Here is a 21985-nt window from a genome sequence, read left to right as displayed (position 1 = left end):
ATGGATGGATTGATGAAATGGTGGATGAATAGATGTATGAATGAGTGAAAGGAAGGAGTAAGAATGGAAAGGTGAAACAATGAGAGGGTGTATGAATGAAAGGGAAGATGGCTGGATAGGTGAAAGGGTGAATGGATGCAGGAGTGAAAAGATGGATGGATGGAAGGATGTATGGATGAATGGAAATGCAAAAGCACGGATGAGTGGGTGAATGGATAGAGTGAAAAATATGGATGGATGAACCAAAGGATGGATGAGTATGTGTGTGTGTGGAAAGATGGATGAGTAAAACAATGGATGAATGAAAGGCAGGTCAGGTGGATGTCTGGATGAAAGGATAGATGGATGAGTGAAAGGATGAATTGATGGATGGCTGAAAATATGGATGAGTGAGTGAACGTACGGATGGCTGAGTGAAAAGGGTTTATGGAGGTATATATGAGTGGATAGATGTATGGATGGGCCGAAGAATAGAAAGATGGATAGATGGATGGATGGATGGATGGATGGATGATGGGTGTTGGAAAGTGGATTGTTGGTAAGGACAGGTAAGTACCTACACTTAATAGGCCACAAACCCCCACTGGGTCCAATTGTGGTCTCAATAAATTAATCCTTGCTTGGCAACGAGCAGTTAGGCTTAATTTAGGAGACTGGTGTGTAAAGAGTTTATTAATCACAAAACATTTAATAAGTAAAACACAAAACACAATAAAAATCAAACACCAATTTATAAAAAATAGATTCACAACAAAAATTCAATTAAGGGAACCGGAGGTATGAGTTTTAAAATATTATGGGGGTTATTACAACTTTGGAGGAGGTGTTAATCCGTCCCAAAAGTGACGGTAAAGTGACGGATATACCACCAGATGTATTAAGAGTTCCATAGGATATAATGGACTCGTAATACGGCTGGTGGTATATCCGTCACTTTACCGTCACTTTTGGGACGGATTAACACCTCCTCCAAAGTTGTAATAACCCCCTATATGTTTTCCAGCACTTAGAAACAGAGGGCTCCACATGGGACATCTGGTAGCACTTGACCGGTGCAAAGTCCAAATTTGAGGCCGACCGCAGTGGAGCCTTGTTCGGCTACAGTGAGCGAGAGTCTTCGGTTAAAGTTTTACCTTCGGACTAAGCCTTTTTCTTGAAGATTTTCTGGACCGAGATGAAGTCACAAATCAAAGTCAACCTCCCTGGAGCCCTCTTTGGATGCACATTGCAGGAGACATCGGTCAAGGATTTTATGTTAGGATTTAGAAACATTTTTGGAGCTTTTTCTCTCTGACGTCAGACGACCCTCCACGGCAAGCCAATTGCGATGCAACTTAGTGGGATTGCCTTTCCATGAGCCCTCTGTGAAATCCTGGAAGTTTGGGGCTCGGGAGCTTTTCATCGAGATGAACCTGCAAGTCAGGCCAGGTCACAGTCTATGTTGGCTGGCTTGACTCACGTCGTCAGGTATGTCCACTTAGGGAGCTTTTTTTTTTTTTCCCAGAGTTGCTCCAAACTTCTAGATCTTCTTCCAGAATTTCTTTAGGTGTCCACAACTCACCCTAAGGTTTCAGAAGCTCTAAATTGCTCCTTGATGGTTGGGACTTCAACTCCCAGAATGGTCCTGGCTTAAATCGAAAAGCTTACAGGGAGTCCCTTCTTGAGGTCTTAGAAGTCAGGCAAAGTCCTTTTCTGGATGAAGCTCAAAGTGTGCAGCTGGTGCAGGACACTGAGGGGCTCATTCGGACCCTGGCGGTCATTGACTGCCAGGTCCGCGGTGGTGTTAAGGACCACCAAAGCTGGGCTATCCTACCACCCTATTCAGCCCGTGGCGGAGTCGCCACGGTCCAACCGCCAGGCTGCAGCCAGCCTTTCCATGGCAAGCAGTGCAGGGGCCCCCATGCACAGCCCCAGTGAATGCGTGACGGGTGATGTCGCACCCAGTGCACCACAACATTGCAGCCGGCTCAATTGTGATACTGCGTCAGTGTTGTGGTGAGTGTTCCACTGGGCAGAAACGCTGTTTTTCTTCCGCTGCCCCAGCGGAACACTCCAAATATGGTGGGCAAAAGACCTCCAGTACTGTTGGTCTTTTGCCTGCAGCAGCTTTGGCGTCCTGTTAAAGGACCGCCGACGTCGGACTGACCCCCTGAGTGCAGGCCAGGGGTCCAGCAGGGCAGTCGTTCTCCAGTATCTTCTTTTAGCAGGGATCTGAGGTGTGTGTGCAGCTCTGCCATATTTATCCTTGCTCCTGAGGTGGAAAGCAAGGGAGTGAGGAGGTTCTGTCCAATCATGTGCAGGCCACCACCCTAGTGAGTGACCACTTCCTGGGAAGTGTGGCAGAAATCAATCCCAGGGAGCAACATTCCTCTAAAATCCAAGATGGCAAAAATTCAGTCTTCGATTTTAGATCTGGATGAGCCCACCCACTGGGGTTCTAAGTTTCCCTTAACACACCCCTTTCTAGCCCCCTCTTAATCTAATCTAATCAGGGGGCACCTGAGTTTGCAGGAAATGGGGGAGGTACAGTTGCTGTCCGAAATGTCCTTCCTTCCTTTGAAGTCCAGTTTTGCTGCCCCCTCCCACCCGCCATCCTGTTCTACCATCTGCTGAGGCAGATCTCCTCGCACCCGGTTGGTTCCTTTGTTTCAGCCCAGGCCACTTCACACATCATCAAGGCTCAGGCTGCCAGAGGCTGACCAATCGGAGAAAGGCACCACAGGGCTGATGATGATAACTTTTAGCAAGAGTTCTAAAACTCTTTCTAGGTACAAGTTATATCAAATTCAACAGTGGCAAGTTGTTGGATATATTATAACTTTTAGTTTCATACTAAACACGCCATATTTGACTCTTTCCTATGGAAAATAAGACTTCATTATTTTAAAATCAAGTCTGTCCATGTTAGCCTATGGAGCCCATTCTCTACAATGGGAAAAACAAATTAGGCTATTTTTCACTCACTAGGGCTTAAAATACATCTTGTATAAATTCCCAGCTTATAGATACCCTGCACCCAACCCTGGGGGCACTTAGGGCATGCCTTAGGGTTGACGTAATATAAAAATAAGGTAGCTTAGGACATTGGGAGTACTTTTAATTCCAAAGTCGAATTTGGGGTTGACTTTAGCTTAAAAGCAGCCTAGACCACCGCAGTGCACACATGGGTGTACCACCTATGCTGGAGTCCCTAAACCTATGCCCTACCATATACTAGGGACTTTGTAGGTAGGTTGACGCAGCCAATAATAATTAGCCTAATTTGTATAATCCATTTTACACAGAGCGCTGGCCCCGAGACTGGTTAGTACTAGCCAGGGCACAGTCAGTCAGTAACAGTCAAAATGTTTGGGGTGACCACGGCAAAAAGGAGGGCTTTCCTACAATGGGTATTAGTATGGATGGCTGAGTAAAAGGGTGGAAAGATGAATGGGCCAAAGGTAGAATGATGGATGGATGGATGGAAGGATATATGGCGCAAAGGGCGGATGGATAAGCAAAAGGATTGATGGATGGTGAAGAAATGGATGAATGAATGGATGGATGGACAAAAGGGGGTGGATAAGTGGCAGGATGGATGATTGACTGGATGGAATGGTTTGATGGATAGGTGTGCCTGGACCGGTGGCGGCTCTCCTTTACGGGCTCCACATCTAGACTACACACTCCTTGTCTTGTGGTCCATTTTTATAGTATCAAGAGTGAGTCACTCGTTCTTGGTATAATAAAAATAATATTCGGACCGACTTTGGGTTCAGCAACACACTAATGCAGTTAGTGACATTGTTTGTTTGATTGCTGACACTGGTGCATGAAGGTGCCTGTTCCAGCCATCAGAGATACTGTTCAGAGCTGGTGAACTCCCAATACTAATAGCATGTGAGAGTCAGTGAAGGAGTGAGTGAGAATGAGTGACAGTAAGGACGAGTATGTGTGAGGATGAATGTGAGGGAGAATGACAGTGTAAATCGGTGTTACTGTGTGTGAGACTGAGTGAGTCACAGCACGACTGAGTGATTCAGAATGAGTGGGACTGCATGAGACAGAGTAGAGTAAGTTAGACTGGATGAATCGGTGAGACAGAGCAAGACTGAATGAGTCAAAGTGATGCAGTAAACTTAGGGGGTTATTTCCGTAGGTCTGTGCTGTCGTAGCGTCACTTTTTTTTAGATGCTCCGGTGGCGCAGGCCTCTCAATCATATCTGTGAGGCCATGCAAAGCCTCTTTGCATGGCCTCAAAGATATGGAGTAAGGCAAGGCAGCGCAGAGCACTGTGTTGCCTTACTCTGTGTCAAGGAGGCGTTCCATGGATGTTGCGGGCAGTGTTTTCCGGATTTTGATGCTGCCCCACATGAAAGGACAGGAATGCACTGTATCTCGTAGATATGGTGCATTTCTGTCCATTTGATTTGGCATAGGGCAGCGCAGCAAGAAGACTTGCTGTGCTGCCCTACGCCATATCTTTGTAAATGAGGCCCTTAGTGCAAGAAAGTGTGAGAGAACCCTTCAAGAAGAAGCTCATTGGAATTCGAGCCTGGTCTACAACCTGCCACTTGTAAAGGTCACCAGCTGTCACTGCATGCTTGTGACTTTCGTTGGTAACAAACCCCTCATGCTGGCCTTTTTCTCTCCCAGAGTCAATTTACAACCCTTTGTGTTTGGGTGTGTGTTCTGGATAAATGGCTCCCTGCAGCCTAGCAGAGTTGAACTCCTTCAGGACATGCGGGAAAGCACCCCATGGATTAATGAGGCTATGTTATCACAAATTCAATACCCACACTGATTAAGAATTTAATTATGTTGCCATTTAACTTGTTCCTAGGCTCTTTCTTATGATTTTTAACCCACACCAATATTTCCTGGTAATAATCCCAGACCATGTTGCTAAGGTTCCATGAAACCTTTGCTGGATCCTTTTCCCTGAGAGGGGTTACTAGCGTTTAAAATGCATGCTGTTAGGTGTGCTCAGTGGCTAGTTGTAAGAGTATTTCAAATAGCCTCAAGTAACGTTATGGACTTTTTGTCTGAATCTTGCCCATGTTCCTTCTTAGTACCCAGTGTCAAACTAATTGAGTATTTATGCTTCAAATACATTAACTTTGGTGTCTAAAGTCCATTATTAGTTTTATTGGTCTTCATTGCTGCTACATTTTAGGAATTTAGTGTTATCTTACAATATGATATCCTGGCCAAACACCTTAAATACTCTCCCTTAATTCAGTCTCGTGTTTGAAAGACACCGACTAGTCACTGGATAGTTTTATCTATGGCAACTTTTGGAAAATGGCCCTCTCTGAAAGGTCACCCCAAACTTTTTGCCTTCATCCTCCCTGTTTTCAGACCTCATTTTGTTGGCTTCAGGACTCTGGACACTTTATCATTGCTAACCAGTGCTAAAGTGCATGTGCTCTACCCCCTAAAACATGGTGACATTGGCTCATACCCAATTGGCATATTTAATTTACTTTTAAGTCCCTGGTAAAGTGCACTATAGGTGCCCATGGCTTGTAAAGTGAGCACTACTAGTGGGCCTGCAGCACTAGTTGTGGCACCCATATATATGTAGCCTGATAACCATATCCCAAGCATGCTATTTCAAGGCCTGTGTCTGTATTTTGACTTGTCATTTAAAACTACTTGCCAATCCTTAACCTCCCCCCCCCCTTTTCTACATATGTCACCCCTAAGGTAGGCCCTAGGTAACCCGCAGGGCAGTGGCGCTATGTAAGTAAAAGGCAGGACATGTACTTATGCGTTTTACAAGTCCTGGTAGTGAAAAGCTCACACATTTGTTTTCCACTACTGTGAGGCCTGCATGGACTAGCATTAGTCCTGCCCTCCATATACTTTTAAGAGGTAGATTGTGATCTCAAAGGAGTAGCCCTGCCATGTTTAGTATCGCCAGAATTGTAATGGAAATCCTGCTTACTGGTGAAGTTGGTTTTAATATTATTATTTTAGAAATGCCACTTTTAGAAAGTGGGCATTTCTCTGCACTTATTGCCATCTGTGCCTTCCAGCCTATCTCCAATCCACATCTGGTCTGTGCTGTTTGGTAGCTTCCTGTGTGCATTCCCGCCCTGACAGCCATAGGCACAGTATACTCTGTCACATCTGCAGTCATCTGCATACTGAATGAGTAACCCTGGGCAAGAAGGGTGGAGGGTCTCTCTCTTACACTTCAAAGGTCAATAGCCTGCCCTCACACAAGACTGATAACCCCCCACAGGGATGCTGGCACACAGGACTGGGCTGAAGGGGGGGGCTTGTGAACTTGAAAATCACTCTTTGAAGTTTCCTCACTTCAAAGGTACTTTTGGGTATAAACTGTCTCTGTGACCTTACCAAATCAGACACTTCTGGATCTACACCTGGACGCTGTCAGAGGAACTGCCTGGCTGCTTAAAGGACTCATCTGGACTGCACCGATGCCTGCTGCAGCTCTGTGGTACTCGCTGCACGCAATGACCGCGGCACGCAATGACCGAGGCATGCAACAACTGCGGCCCGCAACTCAAGTCTGACGTCCTGCAGAGTGATTGCAACACTGTGTAGTCAACACATTACATCTTGATCAACTTGATCCATTGACCCTGCCGGGTCTCAAGGAACAGACGCCTCGCCACCGACGCCACACCAGTTCCCCCAACATCCGGACGGAACAGACTCCTCTCCTACCTTGCAGTACTGAACTGACAACACCTCTAAGCTACTGCTACATTATTAGAATTTAATGACACAGCTGATACACCAATCTCTCTATTGTGGTACATGCTAAAGGCAGTAGTAAGAGGGGAATTCATTGCGATATTGGTGTCGGATAACAAAATCAGATTCGAGGAAAAGGGCACAACTACAGCAGCAGGTTACTGAACTAGAGAGGATACACAAGAGGATGGGGGCACTGAGAGTTTGGAGACAACTCAGTGGAGCTAAGACCTAAGTTGCGGGGCTCGACTTGGTTAGGGCGGAATATGCAGATCTCGGTCATTCTTATCACGTGGGCAGCAACAAATGTGGCTGCCTTTTGGCAACCAGGTAAGGGTCCAGAGGCAGATCATGGGGGTGGAAGTAATAAGGAACCTGGAGGGATCAGAGGTATCTAGCAACACTGAGATTGCCTCGGCCTACCGTAGCTTTTATCAGGCTCTTTACTCCCCTCAACAGACTGACTTGTGCACCTCACAACAATATATCAAACAGGCTCACACGACTAAACTGATGGCCTTTGAGGCAGCCCCGCTCGAAGACCCTATTAGGTTAGAGGAGGTAATTTTGGCAGTAGCTCGATTGGTCCCAGGGATTTTGAGGCCTCCAGATGGTTTCCCCTGCTCCTTCTACAAATCATTCAGTACCAGCTTGGCACTGATCTTAACTCGACTTTTTAACAATATTACCGGCCTGGGGGAATGCCGGCATCTATGCTGGACGCATGCATTGTGGTAATCCCTAACCCTGGGATGGACCCCATTGAGTGCTTTTCCTACAGACCTATCTCATTACTAAACATAGACTTCCAGTTGCCTCTGAGTATTGTTGCCGCTCTCCTGAACCCACTGATGGCTGGATTGGTAGACCCCGACCAGGCGGGTCTCATCACGCACCGACAGTGTGGAGACAACACCAAACAGATACTTCACACATTGGACAAGGCTCAGCGAGCGGGGAGGGAACTAATGCTGCTCAGCATATATGCTGAGAAGGCATTCCACTGAGTTCACTGGCCGCACCCCCACTCAACGTTGGAGCACTTTGGCCTGGGGCCCCGGTTCCGAGCTTGGATTGAGAGTGCATATAGCTAACCAAGAGCCTCAGTCAGAGTCAACGGGGTGATATCCACTCTCTTCTTGGTGGGTTGCGGGACCCTCCAGGGGTGCCCGCTGTCCTCCCTACTTTTTACTCTACATATGGAGCCATTTGCGCAGAGGGTGAGGGGCAGCCCAGCGATCACTGGTGTTGCCTTTGGTGGAGAAGAATATACCATTGCGCTCTATGCAGACAATGTAGTGGTGGCACTCAATTCGTTAAAGGCCCTCCTGGCTTTCCTAGGAGAGGTGGAGGCTTTTGGGACGGAGCCAGATTTCCAGATAAACCTCTCAAAGTCCCAGGCCCTCAGTCTCTGTCTCCAGAGGGAGACAGTGAACATACTACCACAGCAATATCCATTCCAGTGGCAGATAGACTCCATCCCATATCTGGGCATTCAGATAGCTAGGACAGTATTAGAATCAGCTACGCTCAATTACCAGCTTCTCCTGAGAGGGGTCAAGGCAGACTTGGCCAAGTGGAGACACCATTCAATCTCTTGGATTGGCAGAATAGCTGCCATAAAATGTCCGTTCTCCCCAGGGCACTACTTGTATTTTAGGTGCTTCCGGCCGAGCCTCCTCCCGGTTCCCTCCAGGAGTTGCAGGGTGAAATCAACGGCTCCGTATGGGGGGTAAAAAACACAGAATGGCTCGCCTCCTGGCATATCAACCCCTGCACAGTGGGAGGGGCCTGGGAATCCTAGGTGTCCAGCCATATTACAAGGCAACGCATCTTAGGTACCTGATGGAGTGGTCCAGACCAGGCTCGGACAAGCGGTGGCTGTTCATGGACCGGGGTAGGGTCAATCCTGGGGATGGAAAAGCTCACTCTTTCCCTCACATCACAGGGAAAATCCTATAGGGAGCTGACACACCTCTTCTTGTCCTTACTCTCTGGAGAATTTAGAGAATTGACCTACCCTAAGTACCTGCGACTTCTCTGACTGCAAGAAAGGGAGAGCCCCTAAAGCGCGGATCAGAGGGTAGCTGTGTTAGAGACCCCACTCCTAATTCTGCGGACGGGACCATATGCTGGCGCACCCGGGGGTGGGGCTTGCTGCCTGTTTGTCCTTCTAGGAGTTTTGGGTGCTGCGACACCCCTTTAGTTTTTCTCCTTCTCTTTTTTAAATTGAAAACCAATTAAGACATTTGAACCATACATGGTGACCTTTGTTAAAAAGACATCTACCAAGTTCCCAAACAATTTTCTCACTAACACCAAAAGTGGCTGGACTACCAGAGGGGTCAATTCTGGAATCCCTACCACTGTACACCCTGAAATTATAGCTACATTCTGTACTACTCTCAGACAGCATATACATTTTAATTCCATAACGTGCCCTCTTGCTAGGAATGTACTGCCTAAAAACCAAACAGCCCTTGAACAGGACCAAAGACTCACCTTACAGGTGTTTCTTTTCCTGGAACATAGATCTCTGAAAAAAGATCTACAAAGTGATCAAGGACAGGCCGAATCTTAAAAAGACTGTCACAATCAGAATACTCTTATGGTAACGCTGAAGCATTATCCACAAAATGCAGCATCCAAACAGAAGCAAATACCGATTATGACTAATGGTTGCAGGAAATATAGCAGTTGTCATCAAGGGAGTAGTAACCCAATATGAAGACAGTGACAGATTCCTTATCAAGCCCATCAAAAAAGTTAAACCCAAGAACTTCAACTCATCTAGATTTGTGGGAGTCCAACGGCTAGCTCTACAGTGGGGCTTAAGTCTAGCACTGTTGTCCCTCGAATAGTGTTCAGCGTACAAAATAGTCTGGTGAAGAAATTCATCCAAAAATAAATTGTCCATAAACAACTGAAAGAAATTATATGCAAAAAGATTTCAGTATTCACTCTGCACCCTGCAACACAGTAAATGCAGGCGGTACCAGCTACACCATGTTTGGGGCAACCCAGAGTTCTGTGTTTCCGATGGGAAGCCTTTAAAGCCTCAGGCTGCAATCCAGATGCCTCTTGATGCACTATTGGCACATCAGTTTCCTTCTCTCAACCAGGCCCTTCCTCCACAATAAGAGTGGCTCCATCATCAGATGATTCTTCTCGGACAGAAAACTTGCTGCAAGAATCTTGCACTTCCTCCTCTTACTCAGATGCACAGTTGGTCTCATAATCCTGGTCAGAGGAAGATTCGAAAAGCATACCGGCAACCTGTTGAGCGGTAATTCTGTGGCTAGCCATAATCCTTACTAAGAAAAGTAACTTTACATAAGTCAATAATACCCAACACTGGGTAAAATAAGTAATAAACAATGTCAAAGTAAGGCTTTATCACAAAGACCTGCATGCTCAAAAATGCTACCACTAATTTGCCAGAGGCAGCTAGACTCATCACCTTCCCTGCATGGACACAGCAAGTACCAAAGATATCCCACTAGAAAGGAAAAGCAAAATAAAATTACCTTAAGGCAGCACAATACACAAAATACACAAATCCCATTTCACACACAATAAATCAGAAGCTAAAAATGCTGCTATTGCACCATTCACAAAAAAACCATGTTCATGGTGGGAAATGATACTCATTTATAGAAAACAGTACAAAAAAACTTTCTTAACAAACACATGCACCTACACAACCTGTAGATCTACCAGTAACTATACCACATGCAAGAGTCACAGGAAAGGAAATCAAAAGCTCAGGAGAAATAAAAGATTATGATCACAAATGCTGACGAGAAATAAAACAGTTAACATGATATAATGCTTTGCACAAATATATCAAATAAAATCCCTGCCTTCTAGTGGATTTCGACCCGCCCCGTGTATGTTTATAAAATAAATAAATATATATCATGGATGTATATATTGTATCGGGCCATGTTTCTTTCATGCAAAAAATTGAATTTATTTTTGCAATTGAAATCTCACAACCTCCGCTTTCTGAAAAGTGTGTAAAATTGGCTATTCTGTTGATTCCTTCCTACAGTATTCTTTTGCCCCTTCAGGTTCTAGCTCCAAGACACTGTTTTTTAGGTATTAGCTCGTGGTGAGTAACTTTTCCTCATTGCAGTAATCCAGCTTCATACAGTTTGGCTGCCATTTTCGTATCCTTAGATGGGCTAATTGTTCCCTCTATTTTAGCATCCTGGATAATTGGGTTGGGTGGAGGAACTAAGTGACAAATACACAGCATTTCCTTCTGATTTTGCCAAAGGGCTTTGGATGGAAATTTAAGTTTCATTTTGTGTTTTTAATGTCCCCACATCTGCCAAGCTTTGTCCTGTGGTCTTGATGATGTTTTCTGGACACTGGCTTATCCAGGTGTAGGAAATGAAATTCTCTGTTATTTCATGGGTAGGGCTTGAGGATATTGGCAGAATTTGAGTTACCTCACAACTAACTTTGTACACCAATTGCTTTATTTGCTCTCTTTTAATGTTTTATGTGGTGGTCCCCATTCAGCTCAAATCAACCTTAACTAACTAAACTCAGCCACTTTCCATGTAAGTTCTCTCTCTAGCATTCTCCTTCCATTTTCTTTCTCCCTCTTTTTTCCTGTCTTTAGGTTATCCCAGAAACCTGTGTGTTTATATTAATTATGATTTGAACAATTTATGCATTATGAATTTTATTTTAATATTCTGGAATTGCAATACTTCATGATTTTCACAGTAGGAATTTTTAAATGTATTGTTTGACTCTTACAATCCAGCCCAGCCAACTCGCGTTTTTATACTGTACGCCTTCTATTTTCTATGGACCAAGAGATGTTGTACCATTATGTGGCATATTTAGATGGAAAGGTCTTCCCTTGGAGATAAATTCCCTCCAGGTCATATTTTCTCTGTTTTTGTTCAATGAAGGTGTCCGACTGCATATCTTCTTCTGGCTGAGGAGGAAGCAACTACTATTTCTGATGCAGAGAAGCTACTGAAGCAGGCACTGAGAGCAGGGGAAACTATATATAAAAAGTCACAGTACCAGAGTATTCAGAATGAAGCCCAATACAGTAAGCAACCACTAACACTGTAATGAAAACAAGACAGATTGATGATAGTCTGCAGTGTGGCTTGTGCATATATGTGTATTGGAACTGCATAAAAGGTGAAATTAAGTATTCATGCTTATATAAAGTAGAAAATGATTTCAGTTTAAGCTTAATAATTGCCACAGAGTCAATGCATTTTGCATGAACTAAAACGACAAGGCAGTGACATTTCACTGGAAAAAGGTTTACAGAAGTCTCAGAAATTAGTTAAATGCAGTCACCCAATGGTGGATGGTCTGTTAGGGTATGGCTCTCTCCCAGCTAAGGAAAGACTCTGCCAATTCCACATGACCCACATCTTCATTTCTTTTCTTCTGCAGTAGTATTTCTATTATTCCGAATCTCCATTTATTTCATTCAGAGCATTTCATGGAGTTTTCTGCCTCATCCACTGTGTTTTTCAAAACAATTATTTTGGGGTAAAAGGGTGTTTCTTGTTGGCTTTCATTGCTGCTGATGATGTGGGCCAATTCACTACCTTAGCTAAAGCCTCTTTCCTCTCATTAGCCCTGCTAAAATGCGGCAGCTGCAGATTCATCTGTCCTGCCTGCCTTAGCCATTAACTATTGATACTGACTAATATAGGTAATAATACCTTTGGAAGCTTATTGAAGTCTTAATTGTCCACAATACACTGCTAGCCAGAGCTTTTGTTTGCTGAAAATCGTGCTAAATTGTTATACAGATGTCTAGATATTGCAAAGCCAAGGACTTTAAGATTAAAAATTAGAAGTATTACCTATAATAATGTATTTTTGCTCTAGCATAGTAGCTTCGGCATTACTTTTTTACTGATCTGTAAACACTGCTGCGGTTTAGGCAAGATAATGACGCCTATATTGGGCCACAAAGGCTTGAAACAGCTGAGGATATCTAGAGGATCTTTCAGGTGCTGCAATGGCAGTTGTAGCAAAAGGGTAATAAGGAATCTTGGGATACGTATTACCCGGTGTGAGAGGAAGCATTGCTGTAATAACCCCTAGGTAAACCAGGAAACTTACCCAAGAACAACAAAGAGCACACCTCTCTACTGGAATGTAGAATCTAATTAAAAGCAAAAGGGAAATCCATAGTCTAGTACAAAATAAGGTTCCAAGTCATCAAGCCTAATTGTTATGGTTTTACACAGACTCATGACTTCACCAGCAGAGTCCAAAGCTAAAGATGAGTCTACAGCAAAACATGGCTAAGCACTGGAAGTAGGAAGAAGGGAATTAGAGGGAACTGATAAATTGAGAAAACAACAAAGGTGAGGGAATGGAAATATGGGGACTAACTGAAGCATCAGTAAAGAGACTAAACAACTGATGTTGTCAGGTACAGTAATTAGGATCCACATCCTTTCTACGCTGTTCTACCCTCTCCGACCTGGAAGCAAGGTCTGAGTCTTCAGGTGGTTGGGACAGCATATTTCAAACCTTACCATGGAAGCTGTTGTCCTCCATGATTGTTTTCTCCACTACCTAGTCCTCTATTTCTTCAATATCATATGTTTAATTGAAGTGACAATTCCTCCACCACCATTTTATGGCTTTATGATGAAATCAGGAGCAGGCCCCAGGATAGTGTTTCCATTCTCTGCTTCAGGATTGTGGAGCGATCACAGAAAACCTTTTTCGTCTTCCCCAGATGGTGTCCTTTTTAGGTTGGAGCCTACCAGACCAGCGTATCTCTCTGGTTTGCAGAAGACATCTTGGGAACAATGAGAAAGCTGACCTAAGAATGAATACTGCCTGTCGCTTGCCAATGGCGTTGTGGTTTGTAACTCACTTTTCCTGGCTTTCCATTTTCTGGCTTTATTTGTTTTAGGCTGTATTTTGTACCTTCTCTTGCTTAAAACCTATTTACAGTATCCTTCTGAGTGATCCCTTTCTGTAAACAGGCCTGTAAAGCTTATTCTTATCTCGTCACACTTGGTGTGCATTCCAAGACTGAGGTCAAATGTCAGGCTCAGTCTTCTAAGGGAATTTGTTCACTTTTCTTTCTCTGACTTAGAGTATTTAAATGTTGTGTGGTTAAAAAAAAAAAAAAAAAGTATTTTCAGAACCTTTCAGAATTTGGAGCACAAATGAAGCACATTTTATTTGTTATTTCTGAAGTGTGTTGGAAATAAATACTTTAATATGATCGAAACAAACCATCACATTAGGTGATGCAATTTCCACACTTTTTCATCTGGGCACTGTGAAGCTATATTAGTAAAACTGTAAGTCTGTGCAAATGTAATGGTCATTAGGGTAGGTCGCTTCCCCTACCGCTGCAGCTCCACCTGCCCAGGCTCCTGCCACCTCCCAGCAGAACCGTAAGTACTCCCTGCGCTCCCTCCGTCCAGCCCCTCGTTACTCACCTCTGTCTTCTGAACTCTCTATCTTCCAACTTCTTCTTCGTACCTCTGCTGTCCTCTCTCTCTGTCCATTTTTCTTAGCTTTCTGCCCTTCCTCTGGTATCCATTTTCTTCGTGTTCTGCTCTTCTTCCTCTCTCCATTTTCTTCGTGTTCTGCTCTTCTTCTGTGTTCTTCTCGTCCTGTACTCCAGTTTCTTCGTGTTCTGCTCTTCTTCTGAGTTCTTCTCCTTCTGCAGTCCATTTCCTCCGTTTTCTGCCCTTCCTCTGGTATCCATTTTCTCTGTGTTCTGCTCTTCTTCCTCACCCCATTTTCTTTGTGTTCTGCTCTTCTTCCTCACCCCATTTTCTTTGTGTTCTGCTCTTCTTCCTCACCCCATTTTCTTCGTGTTCTGCTCCTCTTCCTCACCCCATCTTCATGTTCTTCTCCTTCTGTACTCCATTTCCTTCGTGTTGTTCCCTTCCTCTGTGTTGTTCCCTTCCTCTGTGTTGTTCCCTTCCTCTGTGTTGTTCCCTTCCTCTGTGTTGTTCCCTTCCTCTGTGTTGTTCCCTTCCTCTGTGTTGTTCCCTTCCTCTGTGTTGTTCCCTTCCTCTGTGTTGTTCCCTTCCTCTGTGTTGTTCCCTTCCTCTGTGTTGTTCCCTTCCTCTGTGTTGTTCCCTTCCTCTGTGTTCTTCCCTTCCTCTGTGTTCTTCCCTTCCTCTGTGTTCTTCCCTTCCTCTGTAGTCCATTTTCCTCTTTCTTCTCTGTTCTCTCCCTCGTCCATTCTTCTTCGCGCTTCCTCTGCTCTCCTCCTGGCCTCGCTCCTTGTCTTTTTCGCCTCCTTCTCCTGTGGATTTTCCTCTTCGGCCCCTTTTTCTCTCACTTTCCCTTCCTTCTCTTCTTTCCCTTTCCCTTCTACCTGACCCCCGCCCTCTGCTCTCCCGCCACCACCACCCGTGCGGCCCGCCCCCCCTGCTCCCATTCGTCGCCCCCTCGCCCGTCTCCCGCCCCCAGCTGACCCCTCCTTCCCCCCTCCTCCCTCTTATGGCGGACGCTGTGCGGCCACGACCCCTGGCCCCCAGCACTCCCAAACCCGGCAGCGCCGCTACGACCCCACCTCCCTCCACTCACTCAACCCGGGACGCTCTACAACCTGCTTCCAAGCCAACCCGAAACGCACTCATGGACCCTTTGCATGTCTTACCTGAAAGCATACCTTCCACCGCGACTGCACCCCGCCCGCCAGCCCACGCGCCAATAACCACCTCAAATGCATCCTCATCAACGCACGCTCCGTCCACAAGCACGCCATTGAACTATGGGACCTCCTGGACTCCACCGGATGTCGGCTTCATCACTGAGACCTGGATGAACGCCTCTTCGGCCCCGACATCGCCATAGCCATCCCCGACGGCTACAAGATCACCAGGAGAGACCGCACCAACCAAGTCGGAGGAGGAATCGCCATCATATTCAAGGACTCCATCAACGTCACCACCTCCACCGAAGACACCCCCCTCGCCGCCGAACACATGCACTTCCAGATCCACACCGACCCCAGGACCACCCTCAGAGGTACTCTCATCTACAGACCCCCTGGACCACGCGCCCTCTTCAGCGAATCCATCACTGACTTCATCTCCCCGCACGCCCTAGCCTCGCCGGACTACATCCTCCTCGGAGACCTCAACTTCCACCTGGAGCAGAACAACGATACCAACACCATCACCCTGCTCGCCAACCTCGGTCTCAAGCAACTGGTGAACACCCCCACCCACAACGCTGGACACACGCTCGACCCCATCTTCTCCTCCAGCATCCACGTATCCTTCAGCCACTCCTCCGTAATACACTGGACCGACCACAGATGGGTCCACTTCACCTTCAGACGCAAGACTCTCCACCTCCGCACACAACCCATCCCACGCAGACATTGGAACAAAATCTCCACGGAACAGCTACTCTCCACTCTCAGCCACAACCAACCTACCATCACCACCGACGCCAACAACACAGCCCTCAGCCTCACACAATGGATCACCAACTGCGCTGACAACCTCGCACCCCTCAGGCGCCTCCCAAGACAGACCAACGCCAGGAAACCTCAATGGTTCACAGACACCCTCAAGGAATCCAAGAAAACCTGCCGTACCCTCGAGAAAACCTGGCGCAAAGACCACACCGTAGAAAACATGTCTGCCCTCAAAAACGCCACCCGCGAACACCATCAGCTGATCCACCTCACCAAAAGAACATCCTTGAAAGACAGACTGGACAAGAACACTCGCAACAGCAAAGAACTCTTCAACATCGTCAAAGAGCTCTCCAATCCTAACGCCAACTCCAACTCCATCACGCCCTCACAAGATCTCTGCAACTCCCTCGCTACCTTCTTCCATCGAAAGATCACCGACCTACACGACAGCTTCGGTCCTCAGACCCAGCCAACCACCACAGAACCCTCAGCCCCAGCCATCACCCTCAACGCCTGGACACACATCAGCGCGGAAGAGACCAAAACTACCATGAACATCATCCACTCCAGTGCCCCCTCGGACCCCTGCCCCTACTTCATCTTCAACAAAGCCGACTACATCATCGCCCCCCATCTCCAGACCATCATCAACAGCTCGTTTGCCTCTGCCACCTTCCCCGAGAGCTGGAAACACACGGAAGTCAACGCTCTACTGAAGAAACCTACGGCGGACCCCAGCGACCTGAAGAACTTCCGCCCCATCTCGCTCCTCCCCTTCCCTGCCAAAGTCATCGAGAAGACAGTCAACAAGCAACTGACCAAATTCCTTGAAGACAATAACCTACTCGACCCCTCCCAGTCCGGATTCCGAGCCAACCACAGCACAGAAACCACCCTCATCGCAGTCACAGACGACATCAGAACTCTGATGGACAACGGAGAAACAGCCACCCTCATCCTCCTCGACCTCTCAGCTGCCTTCGACACTGTCTGCCACCGAACCCTAATATCCCGCCTCCGCTCCACCGGTATCCAAGGACAGGCCCTGGACTGGATCACCTCTTTCCTCTCCAACCGCTCCCAAAGAGTCTACCTCCCACCGTTCCGCTCGGACCCCACCAAGATCATCTGTGGTGTCCCACAGGGCTCCTCGCTCAGCCCGACTCTCTTCAATGTCTACATGAGCCCCCTCGCCGACATTGCACGCAAACACAACATCAACATCATCTCCTACGCCGACGACACCCAACTGATACTTTCCCTCACCAAGGACCCTACCATCGCCAAGACCAACCTGCAGGATGGAATGAAAGACGTTGCAGAATGGATGAAACTCAGCCGCCTGAAACTGAACTCGGACAAAACGGAAGTCCTCATCCTCGGAAACACCCCGTCCGCCTGGGACAACTCTTGGTGGCCCACGGCCCTGGGCACCGCACCAACCCCCTCAGACCACGCACGCAACCTTGGATTCATCCTGGACCCGCTTCTCACCATGACCAAACAAGTCAATGCCGTCTCGTCTTCCTGCTTCCTCACTCTCCGCATGCTCCGAAAGATCTTCCGCTGGATCCCCTGCGACACCAGAAAAACTGTGACCATCGTCACAAGCCGCCTGGACTACGGAAACACCCTATACGCAGGAACCACCGCAAAACTCCAGAAAACGTCTTCAGCGAATACAAAACGCCTCCGCACGCCTCATCCTAGACATACCCCGCCACAGCCACATCTACGCCCACCTGAGACAGCTGCACTGGCTACCCGTCAACAAAAGGATCACCTTCAGGCTCCTCACCCACGCACACAAAGCCTTCCACAACAAGGGACCTGAATACCTCAACCGTCGCCTCAGTTTCTACACGCCCACCCGTCAACTTCGCTCTGCCAGCCTCTCACTCGCCACCATCCCTCGCATCCGCCGCACCACGGCAGGTGGGAAATCCTTCTCCTACCTGGCGGCCAAGACATGGAACTCCCTCCCCGCCAACCTCGGGACCACCTCGCATTCCGGAGGCAGCTCAAGACCTGGCTCTTCGAGCAGCAGTAACCCCCTCCCCCTAGCGCCTTGAGACCCTCACCGGTGAGTAGCGCGCTTTATAAATATTATTGATTGATTGATTCAGTTGAGAGTGTTGTCTGTAAGGACAATGTGCTACCACACCATGAACAGTCCACTCCACTCTACGCTACTCCACACCACTTTTCTCTTCTTTCACCACCCCACTTTGCACCACTCCATACCACACCACTCTACTCTATGCCACTGCACTTTGTACCACTCCACTCTAGGCCACACCAATCTACTCTGCACAACTCTACTCTTCGCTGCTCTGCAACACTGCACTCCTTGACATTACACTCTACGCCAGTGCACTTTACTCAGAAACACTCAACTCTTTGCCCCTGCACTCTACGGCAATCCTCTGTATCTAATCTACTCTGCACCACTCTGCTTCTCTACGCCACTGACCTCAATGCTACTCGACTCTACGCTGCACTCTATGCCACACAAGACTACTCTGCACCACTGCCTTCGGCACCACTCTAAGCCACTGAATTCAATGCCACTGCACTCCATGCCACTGCACTGTGCAATACTCTACACCAATGCATGCTGCAACACTTCATGCCAATGCACTCAACACCAGTTCACTTTATGCCCAGCCAGTGTATGCCACTCTGTGACCCTGCACTGTGCCACTCCAGTACATGGCATTCTACCACCCTACTTTACAACACTTTACTCTTCCCTTCCCCATTCCACTCTACTACACTCCACTCCATTCTCCTCTGCGTCACAAACGTTTAGCCATGCTGAATAGCAGCCACTCTGGTGTCCAACATGGCTAAAACTCATTGGCAAAGCCAATAGCTCTTGCAAGACCTATTGGCTTTACCAGTGCTTGTGTAACTTTAGCCAGTTCTGCATTAGAGCTTCTCAGTATTCAAGCTTTGGAGTGCCCAGTACTAAAATGCATCTGGAAAGTTGATCTGAATGAAAGAGTAAGTCAATGACTTCATTGATAGAACAAAGAATTATCCACCTTACAGTGAGTAATTAATTTAATTTCATTGGCAAACAGTTTCTGGTGTCAATTATGAAATATAGAGCCAGAAAAAGAATAGTCACAAACATTTCTGGGTTGACAAAGCTCAGCCTTTCAAGGAGGTCTAGAGTTATTTAAACCTGAGATACTAGAAAATCTTTGTATTCAGCAAGGGTGAAGATTTCATTGCAGTGTAAGGCCTTGCAAATTTTATGTTTATTTACATCGTGCCCTTTTTCCGCTTCAAGAAAATGTTGAAGCGTCAAATGACTGAAGGTAAGATGACCTGCTTTTCCTGGACTCTCTCATGAAGATAGGCAGATCTAATATGTACACATTGTCCTCTCCTTGGAATAGCCTCACTAGAATACACTGCATGTTGAGCTGCATTGTTTTTTCACACACCTGATAAAGATGTGATTTTTTTTTTTTTTTTTTTCGTAGTAATTCCTAAGGCCACTATAGAAAGGATGGCCAGGGTGGTGCCAACTGTTTCTAACCCATCATACATTTGTTCCCACAGTAAGCCAGATTTTCTATTTTTTTGCAGTGATATATAGCGCAAACTCGACCCACAGGTATTGGAGCGCTTTACATGAACACTAGTTAAATTACACAAGGACACATTCATTTTTTGCTAGGCAGTATGAGATTAAGTGATTCATCCCGAGCCACAGGATGTTGAGCTGACACGGAGTCTGGAACCTGGTTCCCCAGATCCAAAGTCAGCTACTCTGGCAAACATTTCTTGGGCATTGTACGTAATGCACAATGCCCACTCTTTTTGATGAAATGTTTACAAATAAGGTATGTGACCACTCTGTTTCTGCATCTAAACGTCTGGTTGAGATTCCATCTCTGTGTGGATAAGGTTGGAGGTAGATGACTGAAGGTTAAATCTCAAATCTCTTCAAGAACATGCAAGGCACAGTAGCAGTAAATCTGTAAAAGGCTGATACTGTGACATGCTCCTGCCTTGCCCGCCCATCCCATTTATTTAATTTTCTGTTTCACCTGTTATTCTGTGACCATGGACCTTAGTCTCCAGAAAGATTAAATACTCTAGAATACTTTTAAGAGTGGAGGTGTTCTTTTGGAAAGATTTTCGCACATGGTTGCTCTGGTCTCTTGGGCCCTAATGCAAGACAAAAAGGGCTATAAATAAGTTAAGACAAAATGAACTCTTATGAGGAGTGCAGCTGTCAAAAGAAAAATTACAGATGATGCAGAAATAATCTAGAATGTGAAGGATAACACAGTTTCCACCTGGGCCACATCATCCCAATTAACTTATTAATTTTCTCCAGGTATTCTTGTAGTGGAACTTCAGATATTAAATTCAACAAGCATAAACCGGGCAGACTAAAGGAAATGTATAACGACTTTTAGACCTAAAATGCTGGAACTTAAAACTCTGGAGTGTGGCTGTGATATGAAAGTGGAAAGTAAAACTAGGCCATATTTATCTTCCATACTCAAGTCAGAAATGACTTTTGTGAAAAAATTACAAGCCAGTCTAGAGTCAGCTGCCACATGTGTAGTAAAATGGCCACCCTTCAGGTCGACATTAGAAGCCAGCACTAAGACATCCACTCTGATTTGTGGATCTGTTCAGAATCTTGTGATTATCTGCCTCGATCTATGCCAGTCCCATTATGACATTGTCTAGCTTAATATTGAGTCCTGCATGCAGTCAACACCAGTCTCAGAATGGTAACTTAAGTTTCAAGTGGCTTCTACAGTTTTGAACTACTCTTGACTTTTCATTCCACTACTTTTTTTATTCCCACTTTAAAACAATAGTACGTGTAGGACTGATTTTCACTGACTAGACTAAAGATTTTCCTTTGCCTTTTTTTAGGAAGAGACACCAACGTCCTGGTGTACATAAAAAGAAGACTAGCAATGTGTGCTCGAAAACTGGGAAGAATCAAGGAGGCTGCCAAGATAATGAGAGATGTAAGTTGTTAAGCCTGTCTAATCTTTGAGCAGATGAAGATTCGTGTGAGCATTATATGTTCCATCATTTGCTTTAGATTTTTAAAAAAGAGTGCGGGTAATTGACAGTATATTATCTGGGACTTTATGAAGATTGTGGAATACTGAGCTGCTGTTATGGAGTATTGCAGATTTATGTTGAATATTACATTTCTCTCAGGATGTTCAAGCAATATTAATGGAATATTCCTTTTAATATCATTATCAATGTGGAAAATAAGAAGCTGCTTTATTTGGTCACTTTGATTGCTAGGTCCGTAATCCTGCAAAATTGGAGGTCTGAAGTATCCCCCAGCTTTGAACACTGGCGGGCTAAAATGTTGAAGATAAAGGGTTTGGTGCATTGTTATGCATTATGGTCCTGCTCATGCTCCAACTGTCTTAGGCTGTGGAAACTGATGTTTTGTAAAGTAGAATGTTTTGCTGCATGAGATGAAAAGATTGCGATAACGCTGCATTTTGGATCTTGGGGTTTAGAAAGGATTATATATGGGCAGATGTGTTTTCTTCTGTACGAATATGATGCATTTATGTGAAGTCTTCCAATAAAAAAAAAAACCTCGTCCTTGTTTGTCTCCATAGCAGTTCTTGATATGCAGATGGCAGTCATTGATACAATGTACTTGTCCAACAATAGCCACCCCAGGTTTCAATTAGGACTCTTATTGACGATAAACTAACAAGGACAGTAGTAGTTGTATGCATTGGTTTGTAGTTGTATATGGGCTACACTATATGCCAAGTATAATGAAGTTTATTTCTCATCTTTTCTTCTGCCAGTGGTCAAAATATCTTTTACTTAAATGTCATGTTTCAG

The 21985-nt window shown here is 45.8% G+C and overlaps 1 protein-coding gene across 1 annotated transcript in view; it reads left to right on the top strand.

Annotated features, from left to right (window-relative positions):
- Window positions 1–21985, top strand: part of ST7L (suppression of tumorigenicity 7 like) — a 782219-nt gene that overhangs the window by 72644 nt on the left and 687590 nt on the right. Inside the window, exons 7-8 of the mRNA XM_069238668.1 lie at window positions 11640–11785; window positions 21032–21129. Of these exons, the coding sequence (XP_069094769.1) occupies window positions 11640–11785; window positions 21032–21129 (244 nt within the window). The remainder of the gene's footprint in view (window positions 1–11639; window positions 11786–21031; window positions 21130–21985) is intronic.

The sequence above is a fragment of the Pleurodeles waltl genome, chromosome 6 (genome assembly GCF_031143425.1).
Source record: "Pleurodeles waltl isolate 20211129_DDA chromosome 6, aPleWal1.hap1.20221129, whole genome shotgun sequence".
NCBI lineage: Eukaryota > Metazoa > Chordata > Amphibia > Caudata > Salamandridae > Pleurodeles > Pleurodeles waltl.
This window is presented reverse-complemented; position numbering and strand designations above follow the sequence as displayed.